At 40.0% G+C, this 10,936-nt stretch overlaps 1 protein-coding gene across 2 annotated transcripts in view; it reads left to right on the top strand.

Annotated features, from left to right (window-relative positions):
• The first annotated feature begins 6 nt into the window (after window positions 1-6).
• Window positions 7-10,936, top strand: part of PPM1D (protein phosphatase, Mg2+/Mn2+ dependent 1D) — a 46,328-nt gene continuing 35,398 nt past the window's right edge. For both annotated transcript variants that reach the window (XM_040640933.1, XM_008695596.2), the window contains exon 1: window positions 7-667. In XM_040640933.1, coding sequence (XP_040496867.1) covers window positions 196-667 — 472 coding nt within the window. In that variant the 5' untranslated portion in view covers window positions 7-195. The remainder of the gene's footprint in view (window positions 668-10,936) is intronic.

The raw sequence follows: 10,936 nt of genomic DNA, 5'->3' as shown, positions 1-10,936 counted from the left end.
CCCTAGCCCTAGAGCTCCGGCCCAGCTCTCGCGGACAAGTCCCGACATCGCTCGCCCCCCCCCTCCGGGACCGCCCCCTCCCCCCTCTCGGCGTCGTCGAAGATAAACAATAGTTGGCCGGCGGGCGCGGAGTGTGTCTCCCGCCGCCGGATTCGGCGGGCTGCGTGGGACCGGCGGGATCCCAGCCAGCCGGCCATGGCGGGGCTGTACTCGCTGGGAGTGAGCGTCTTCTCCGACCAGGGCGGGAGGAAGTACATGGAGGACGTTACTCAAATCGTGGTGGAGCCCGAGCCGACGGCTGAAGAAAAGCCCTGGTCGCGGCGGTCGCTCTCTCAGCCGTCGCTTCCGCAGCCGTCACCGCCGACTCTTGCTGGCAGCGAAGTCTCTGGGAAAGGCCCAGCGGTGGCAGCCCGAGAGGCTCGCGACCCTCCCCCGGACGCCGCGGCCTCGCCAGCTCCCGGTCGCTGCTGCCGCCGCCGTTCCTCAGTGGCATTTTTCGCCGTGTGCGACGGGCACGGCGGGCGGGAGGCGGCACAGTTTGCCCGGGAGCATTTGTGGGGTTTCATCAAGAAGCAGAAGGGATTCACCTCGTCCGAGCCGGCGAAGGTTTGTGCTGCCATCCGCAAAGGCTTCCTCGCTTGTCACCTCGCCATGTGGAAGAAACTGGGTAAGTTCGCTGCTTGTTTGCCGCCCGCCTCTTTCTCGGGCCGTTGAGGGCTCTTCTAAGAGCGCCAGCACCGCGTGGGCCCCCGGCTCCGAGAGCGCTACAAAGTGCACTTTGGTGGAAGTGAAGCCTCTCCTCGGTCCGGTAGCGCTTCCCGGGGTGGAGGGCCGGCCACACTGGCCTTGGGGAGAGATCGGATCTCTGTATCCCGCAGCCGCCCCGCTCCTGATTCGCACCCTCCCGGGGTCCAGCGTAGAGGTCCTCTCCCGGCTTCACTTTGGTGGCAGGTTGCGAATACGCGTTTGAAACCTGGCGCCAGATTTTAGCCAAAAGACGAATTGAGAACACTTGCTACCTGGGCCCCACGCAAAGGAAGCCAGAGACGGCAGAATTGAGAGCGCTTCCTTAGAATCTGTCATCATTTTGCTTTTTGAAGGACTTGTCCCTGTCGGGTTGCCTCCTACCGGTGGTGTGTCAGTTCGCCCAATTGACCCCAGGTGGCTGGTAGTCGAAGTATACTGTAGACTGATTGAAGAAGGTCAGATGTCATCCAGCGACTTCAAGTCTTGGGAAGAATTCGGTTGTGTGGATCATAAAATGTTTTTAGCATCTTTATGCTTGTACTGCTTATGGAAAACAAAAGCGAGGAATGCATTGTTACGTCTTAAACTGGCCCCACGTTAGGGGTGTGTGTCGAATTCTACTAGGGCTTTTTCAAAGTACACTTTTTGTTTTAGTTGCCTTAGCTAATTGCTGTCAGATTCTTCTCACCGGTTCCTAGTTAAAAGTTGTAATTGCCGGTCAAAGTAACAAGAGAAAAGAAATTGCTGATAGGCTAAAAGGAAACAGCTTACTTTCTAAAAATTCGGTGGAGTTGTAGTTTCATCTAAACTTTAAATGTTTTCTAAATCTTTCAGCGTTTCTGTACCCAACATGTGTTATTATACAGACTTACAGCTGCTTACGCATTGCTCTGTGTGAATGGCGTGAATCTTTTTTAGAGAAAAGATAGTAACTTCTGTCATTTAAAAAATCCTCTTGTTTAATGGTAGCATAATGTTGCTTTATTTTCGGCAGAGGGACAGAAAGAGAAGAGTGTAAAGATTGGTCAAATAGAGAACATTTTTAAAAAAGGTATTGTCATAGAGTTGTAGACTAGCTTCTTTCAAAGTCTGTTTTCTGTTTGCCTGGCTTTCTGCCAAAAATTGTTTGATTGACTCATAGAACAACCAGTCTTCCTGTCAGAGGCGTTTCCCATCCAATCCCAGAGGCCCCTATTATTTGTTTTGTTTTTGTGTAGGCAGAGCAGAGCTGAAAGCACTGCAGTATATTCCAGAATATGTCATTTCATTGCCTGCAGGGCAGCCAGGAGTGAACACCAAGATAACAAGATAGGGGAAGATTAGACACAAAGAACTATTAAGAGTCCTGTTTATTTTGCAGTACACTTGGAGCAGCATGAATTTGCCATATATTTGAGCTAAAAGGATAAAGCATAAACCCTGTTACTTGAGCATTTTTTAATAAGGCAGGGACCGTGCCATCAAATGTGAATGTGTATTTTTTTTTGACATGTGCTTTTTGAGTCAAACTTTCACTCCTGTGAGGCATGGTTTAGAGCCTTATATACCGAACAAACATTCAAGTTTGCTTTGTTCCACAGCTAAGCCTTGTACTCCATCCTCAAAACTTGAATTAAAAAAAAGAAAATGCTGAGTATATGAAAGTCTTGACACAGGAGATGCAGGTTTTTAAAAAAAATTGTACTTCAGTCCCAAATTCATGGGTGGCTCCTCATTTTCTATAATATAAACAAACTCTGCAGTTTGTAGTCAGTGGGCCAAGCTCTTCCCACTCCAACTTTAGACTCCCTATTCAATTTTATCTGTTACAATTCCAACACATTAGTCTACTCACCTTTTCCCCAGGGCACATTGAAATACTGCCATTTTCTTGAATTCTCCCCCAAAAAAGAAAACTGAAAAATAAACTCCTCAATCTCTAAGTCAGTGTGTTTTCTTCTGTGACCACTTCTGTTTCTTTGGGAATTAAGTGTCCTTTGTTTCTACTTTTGTAGTCATTAGGTTATAGCAGTGCTTCTCAAAACTTTTTATTCTTAGAACCCTTTTTACTCTTAAATGATTGAGGACCCCAAAGAGCTTTTGTTTATGTGAGCTACATCTGTCATATTTACTCTGTGAGAAATTTAAACTGAGAAAGTTTAAAAATATTTATCAATCTATTAAAAATAAACTAAATATGTTAATATATTTAAGTGAATATACTATTCATAATTTATATTTATTCAGTAAATATTCATTATTAATATATAAATTTAAATAAAAAGTCACTTTTCTTAAATAAATACTGAAATAACTATTCTCATATCTGCTTCTGCTTTCCGTCTGTTGTGCTATGTTGTCTGGTTGAAGTATATAAACAGGGTAGCCTCACATGTATAATAGGAAAAGGGAGGAGTAGTTAGTAGTAGTATTTTCAGATAATTCTGGATATTCTACACCAAAGGGATCATTTCTTAAGGTTAGTAAAAATGGAATCTGAAACCTTATCAAAGGACTTTTTGTAGTTTTACATTAAAATCCATTGGTCTGGCTTGCACTTTTTAAAAAGATCTATTTATTTATTTGAGAGAGAGAGAGCGAGCACGCACAAGCGGGGGTAGGGGGAGGAGGTGGGCAGAGGGAGAAGCAGAATCCCCACTTGAGCCCAATGTGGGGCTGGATCCCTGCACCCTGGGATCATGACCTGAGCTGAAGGCAGGCGCTTAACTGACTGAGCCACCCAGGTGCCCCCGTCTTGCACTTTGAATGAATCTTTTACCCATGTGTAATCTATGACATGGTACATAAGTCGTTTAGAAAATAATATTTCACTGAATTGTGCAGATCTTTTAAATATTGATACATTTTATTATGCAATATGAAAACATCACATTTGTTAATATTTCTGATCTCATCAGAAAAATCTTAAGATGGGAAGCAATCAAGTTCACTGTAGTGGATACACATTTTCCAAAATGTAAGTTTTTAAAGCACCAATTAGAAATTTATTACTGGCAACAAATACTGTCAGTTGTTTTTCTTTTTTTCTTTTCTTTTCTTTTTTTTTTTTTTTTTTTGAGATTTTATTTTTTTGACAGCACAAGCAGGGGGAGCAGCAGGCAGAGGGAGAGGGAGAAGCAGGCTCTCCACTGAGCAGGGAGCCCAATGCGGGGGCTCGATCCCAGAACCCTGGGATCATAACTTGAGCAGAAGGCAGATGCTTAACTGACTGAGCCACCCAGGCACCCCTGTCAGTTGTTTTTTTTGAAGGGAGAGGCTCACTTTGTTTGTTTTGAAGAAAATGTGTGCCAAATGTCCAAGTCTTACTAAAATAGTTTATCAGTCTTCCAGGTAAAAATGATGGTCCATGAAAAATGGGGTTAATTCATTCCATAATTCACAGTCAGAAGTACTTTTCCTCTAGATAGCCATACTGTTCAACAGAAGCCTGTTGTACATACTTCCCTTTTTGTCATACAGAATATAACAAGATGTGTATTCATGGGTGGAGGCTTAATAAAATTAATTTTTTTTTTTTTAAAGATTTTATTTATTTATTCGACAGAGATAGAGACAGCCAGCGAGAGAGGGAACACAAGCAGGGGGAGTGGGAGAGGAAGAAGCAGGCTCATAGTGGAAGAGCCTGATATGGGGCTCGATCCCGGATCGCCGGGATCACGCCCTGAGCCGAAGGCAGACGCCCAACCGCTGTGCCACCCAGGCGCCCCAATAAAATTAATTTTTATTGCGACATCAAGAACATTCTTAAGTAAAACTGGTTTGCCTTTTTTTTTTTTTTCTAACTGGAAGTGGGTGGCTATGGAGAATACAGTGACTGCTAGCTCAGCTTGGTGTCACTGCCTCGATTCCTGCTAAAACCAGCAGTTTTACCACTCTTTTTGAACCGTCAGTGCAAATGTCAACACAGTGAAAGGGCTCTTAGAATTATTATGAAAATAATTTTGGCTTTGTGAAATCCCTGTAAAAATCACACAGACCACTGTGAGATAACCATTATGTTTTATCTGCCTCTCAGATAAATCTTGAGGTCTTTGGTGGGAGGGGGTGCCTTATATACTTTATAATTAATCTATTAGAGCTGATTCCTTGCTCAAAGTAGGTGCTAGGTTAGTTGAGTTTCTGTGGGTGAAACTATTAAATTGGCCTTTTTACTTTTATTTTTTAATTAAAAAAATTTCCCCCTTTAGAAGTTGTGGTGAAATACGCATAAGATTTACCATTTTAGGGATGCCTGTGTGGCTCAGTTGGTTCAGCATCTGCCTTAGGCCCAGGTCATGATCCCAGGGTCCTGGGATCAAGTCCCACATCAGGCTCCTTGCTCAGCGGGGAGCCTACTTCTCCATCTGCCTGCTTGTGTGCTCTCCTCTCCCCCCACTGACAAATAAATAAAATCCTAAAAGATTTACCATTTTAGCCAATTTTATATGTACAATTCAGTGGTATTAAGTACACTCACCACTTTCCATTTTCAGAATTTATCATCCCATACAGAAACTGTAATCATTAAACAGTAATTCCCCATTACCTTCTTCCCCAGCTCCTGGTCTAATAAGTAGAATCATACAATATTTGTCCTTTTGTGTCTTGTTTCACTTAGAATACTTTCTTTAAGGTTCATCTAAATTATAGCATGTATCAGAATTTTTTCCTTTTTAATGGTGAATAATATTCTATCCTATGTGTATATGACATTTTGTTTACCCATTCATCTGTTGATGGACATTTGGGTTGTTTCCACCTTTTGGCTAGTGTGAATAATGCTGCTGTGAACAAAGGTATGTGTTTGATTACGTTTTCAGTTCTTTTGGGTAGAAACCCTAGAAGTGAAATTAAAGTCCCTTTTTTTATATTATTTTCTTACTTTCATTATTTCTTGATCTCAAGTTATAGTCTGTGCCTAATTTATGTATATTCATATGTATGGATTTACTGTTCTTGCATTATGTTTGCCTTCTAAGAAATAATGTTTTAAAGTTTTTCCTTTTTTAGGTTTGTTCATTTGAAATAATGTTCTTGCCTCTTTCTTTTGATAGTTCAAAAAAAGTAGTGAACAAATTGCAGTTTTAATTCCTGTGTATCCAATTATGATTTACTTATGTTATCAAGAGAGCCCCTGGAAAGATAACAGTACGTTGTTGAAATAAATGTGGTCTCTGATGTGATTGCGGGAAATTTACCACAGTACTTGTAGAGGAAGATGAAATATGGAATTTTTTTTAAGTTATTTACTTCCCCTTAGTTTTGATTTTCATTATTATTAAGCAGTATCAATATTTCAGAAATTGTTAGAGAGAGGGTGTGCATGTGTGGCATGCTGGTATGAAGTGATTCCAAAATAATAAAATGTAGGTGATGAATATGTTTAAAAAGATTTTTAAAGTTTCTTTTTCTTTTTGAAATTATGTTTTTAATTTTAATTCCAGTATAGCTAAAATAAAGTGGAAGTTTTGTTAACTTAGTTTGAGGATCAGAGCATTTACTTTAAAGAATGTGACTAAAGGAATTATGAAGGAACTGTTCTTAACCTACATTGTTGGTTATAGGTTTGGCCAGTAGTTTTTGTTACCTTAAATTTAGGGAGACTGAAACAGAAAGAAAATGGGAGGGATAGAGGGAAAGACAAGGGAAAGTAAGATAGAACTAAATTTGAAGAAGGGTTCTCTTAAATCAGAGAGTTTTAAACTTTATATTTTAGTTTAGTATTTCTCATTTTTTATTTTAAAGGACCTTCACCCTCTCACATATCACACGTTTGAAAGAGTTTGCCATATTTTTCAAGTACCAATTTTTTCTATTTTTGTTAATCATTTTTTACTTTTGATCAGTATTAGATAATCTGTTATCACATGTTGTATATATCATTAGTTCATTCCTTTTTATTACTGAGTAGTATGCCATTGTATAGATACACCACAATTTATCCATTCACTTGTTGATGGGCATTTGGGTTGTCTGCAGTTTTGGCTGTTACAAATAAAGCTGATGTAAAGCTTTTCTTTACAGTAGAAGGTCACTAATAAAAGTAAAAGGAATGATAGAATTTTAGAAAATCATATTTAGTAACCATCATAATAATGATTCAGTCAAGAAACATCAGCGAATGCTGAAACTAGTGGGTGAAAATTTGAGAAGAAACTAAAAATATTAGCTTCTTATTGGGTAGTTTCTCATTGGGTAGTTAGTTTCTTATTGGGTAGATCAAAGCAACAGAAATTTATTCTCTCATGGTTCTGGAGGCCAGAAGTCTGACATCAGGGTGTTAGCCTCTGTTTTGGAGGCTCTGAGGGAGAATCTCTTCCATGCTCTCCTAGCCTCTGGTGGCTGCCAGCAATCCTTGGCATTTCTTGGCTTGTAGATGTATTACCTAGTCTCTACCATCTTTATATCACCTCCGCTGTGTCTTCTCCCCTTCTCTTTTAAGGACGCCTGTTTTTGGATTTAGGGCCTGCTCTAATCCAGGATGATCTCTTCTTAAGATCTTTAACCTAATTACATCCGCAAAGACCCTTTTCCCAAATAAGGTCACATTCACAGGTTCTGGGTGGGGCTATCTTTCATGGGAGAGGGGGGACCATTCAACCCACTACAAAGATTTTTATATTATCTCAGATTATCTTCCCACAAATACTTACTAACTACAAGGGGAAAAAGATTATAGTGGAGAAACCTGGTAGATACCACCTTAAGCAAGTGACCAAAGGTAGCATCATTTTTAATGGATAAATTGAAATTTTATACTGCCTGCAGTAAAAAGATCATATTTAACACTTCTGTGATATTCCTGCCAAAAATGCATAATCTGAATACAAGCATGAGGAAACATGAAACAAATCCAAATGGAGAGACATTCTTGAAATGATTGGTCTAGTACTCTTAAAAAGCTTCAAGGAAACAGGAATTGTTCCAGATTGAAAGACTAAGGAGACATGATGAGTAAATATAATAAAGTGGTCTTGAATTTTATCCTTTCATTATAAAGCATATTATTAGGATAATTGATAAAAATTTGAATGAGATGGTTGATTGTGGACATGTAGAATGCCCTTGTTTGTAGAAATTAGATATTGTATTTGGGAGTGTAGCATATCTTGTTGGCCATTTAGTCTCTATCAGTTCAAGAAAAAGAAATTCTTTGAATTAGTCGTGTAAAAAAGAAAAGGCAAACCTGAATTAACAGGTCGCAGAAAGATCAGAAACCTGGATATCTCCGGGAGTTTGGGTAACAGTTTCATCAGGGTCCTGCTGCTACACGCATACCAAATAGCCAAGGCTGTATTTATTTGTTTCACTGAAGAGGATAAATCAGAAACAGCAGCTGCATTTAGGGTCACCATTTGAATATAATCCATTGTCATTTTCCAAGAGAAATCAGACTTTCCACTCCTGCTTTTTTGTTAAGGGTGGCAACCAATCTTTGTGATTCTTTGAGAGATGAAGTAATGCTTTTAGTTTACTGTTTTGGAAGATAGTATCATTGGTGTGGAGCTCCAAAATCTTACACTTGTCCTTTTCTACTATAATAGACTTCCTGACCTGTCAGTTAAGAGCTATGAGGGGATAGGAGAAGGAAGGGAAAAATGAAGAGGGGGTAAATGGGGAGGGGGAATGAACCACGAGAGACTATGGACTCTGGGAAACAAACTGAGGGCTTTAGAGGGGAGGGGAATGGGGGGATGGGCTAGCCCGGTGACGGCTATTAAGGAGGGCACGTATTGCATGGAGCACTGGGTGTTATACACAAACAATGAATCATGGAACACTACATCACATTAAAAAAAAAAAAAAGAGCTATGAGGGGAAACTATTCATTGCTGCAGTTATTTGGGGACTAAACTACCTGTGGGATAGGTTGCGGGTTCCACTGAGTCTGAGGTGGACTGGATTCAAAGTCTTATTTATTGCTTGACTCCATGAGCCTTAGCTCCTGACCAGTGGACTGTGGTTTTGTTCTGGAGCTCCAGAATTATCTTAGAGCCATCCTTCAGTACTCAGTGATGTATTTCTCTTTTCTCAGTGTATAGCTACATGTGAAAATGGCCACATACCATTTTGAAGAAGATTAAGAGTACTCCTTTAACTAAACATGGAAGGTTTTTTTTTTTTGTTGTTGTTGTTTTGTTTTGTTTCTTGTTTTGTTTTGTTTTTTGTTCTTTGAGTCAAATAAGGCCTTGTGAGTGACCATTCTGGAGATCCATTTTTTTCTTTTGCCTGTTGTCAGTTAGGTAAGATAATCCTACCAACTTTGCTTTGGGTTATTAACTACTCCTTTCTGATCTGTCATCTCAGCATTCTCCCATCCCCACAAAGATCAGGGAACCAATTTTAGTTTCAGCCTCTTTCATTAGTATTCCTTGCCTAGAGAGGAGTCAATAAAATGTGTTTAAAAGATTTTGGTGTTTACCCAATTACTTCCATAAGCATTTAAGTTGAAAGTCATCTGAATCTTTCTTGTGAGTGGATATATGGGATTCATATGCCTGTAATAGATTATTTCCTCTATTTCACTGTGTTTGTTTTCTAGAGCTGCTGTAACGAAGTAACAAAAATTGGTTGGCTTAAAACAAAAGAAATTTATTGTCTCAGTTTTGGAGGCCTAAAGTTCAAAATCTAGGTATTGGCAGTGCCATGCAGCCTCTATACTCAACTCTGAAAGCTCTAAGGGAGACTCTTTTCTTGCCTCTTCTAGCTTCTGGTGTTCACGGGCAATCCCTGGCATTCCCTGACTTGTAGCTGTGTCATCACTCTAGTATTCTAGTCCTATGGTCATCTTTCTCCCTGTGTGTCTTTACATCATCTTCCTTCTCTGTGTTTGTCTTTGTGTTAAAATTTTCCCTTTTTGTAAGAACACCAGTCATACTGGGTCAGGGCCCACCCTAATGACCTTATTTTAACTTGATTACCTCCGTTAAGACCCTATTTCCAAAGAAGGTCACATTCTGAGGTACTGGGTATTAGGATTTCAAATATCTTTTTTGGAGGGACAAAATTTAATCCGTAATCCATCATCTCAAATCATATCAATCAGTCATAACAAATTTGTTGTTTTTCAGAGTCCTTTGGCCTCGTAGGCCAGGTTTGAGTCTAGGTTTGCATTAGCTGATCCAGAAAAGTTTTATAACCACAGTTCTAAGCTAGTATGCTAACTACAGACGATCTGCTTATCTGCCTACTATTTCTTTACTGATAAGGCTGGCCTTATCTTACCACTGTTGTTTGTTACCATCTGGAATATGAACGAGAGTCCTGATGCCTTCTGCCCCTTACTGGTTCCATAACTAATTGACATTTTTCTGAGGGTTAGTGGCCTGCAAGCTATTTGTAATACAAATTATGTATTACAGTTCTTTGAAAGTAACACTAACTTGCTCTACATTAAGGAAGGAAAAGAACACGGAAATTTATTGGAAGGACATTGGGTAGGTAACAGAATTAATTGGAAGACTAAACCGGGTCTCAGAGTGGACAGAACCAGGGTACTTCTGGGGCTCTAGGTGATAGGAACTAGTGGACACTCATTGAAAGGTTTTAGTCTCTGGGGTGGATCAATTCCAGAGTTTTCAGGCATTATGCCTTTCTAAGATGCAAATACCTGAAGGAGTCTGATCTAGTTGAAGTCATTTGCCCTCTAGGCATGGAGCAAGCAGATTTTTCAGTTGCATTAGAAAGACTGCATGCAGTGGAGGCTGTGTACTCCAGAACAAAATTGGGATGCTCGTACTAGGGGGAGGGATGGTGGGGCTGGACAGGTGCACACTATATTTAGTACAATAAATAAGGGCTCAAGTGAAAGCCACATAGCTTTATGCTTCATTTGGATTATTCCCTCAGGAACAAAATTTCTCAAAGCTGAATTATTTGTTTAAAGAATGTACATCTTTTGATGGTTGTGGGTACTTGTTTTCAGATTGCTTTCCTGAAAGCTTTTACATCTCCATACTACTTTGGCATGAGAGTTCTGTAACAACTCTTAGCATAGTGATTTAGGAGAATGTTATATTACCTGGGTTTGAATCCCAGCTTTTCCACTTACTACCTATATGACGTTGGGAAAACTTCTTTGATCTGGAGCATCCTTATCTCTGAAATAGAGATGATGATAGTACTTCCCTCCTGAGAGTTAAATAACTTGGTAAATATTATTTGGTACATGGTAAGTACATAAGTACGTCAAGTTTTAAATTTATCACAA

The sequence above is a fragment of the Ursus maritimus genome, unplaced genomic scaffold, assembly GCF_017311325.1.
Source record: "Ursus maritimus isolate PB19 unplaced genomic scaffold, ASM1731132v1 scaffold_24, whole genome shotgun sequence".
In the NCBI taxonomy this organism is placed as follows: domain Eukaryota; kingdom Metazoa; phylum Chordata; class Mammalia; order Carnivora; family Ursidae; genus Ursus; species Ursus maritimus.
The sequence above is the reverse complement of the archived record's forward strand: the minus strand, read 5'-3'. Positions and strand labels throughout refer to the sequence as shown.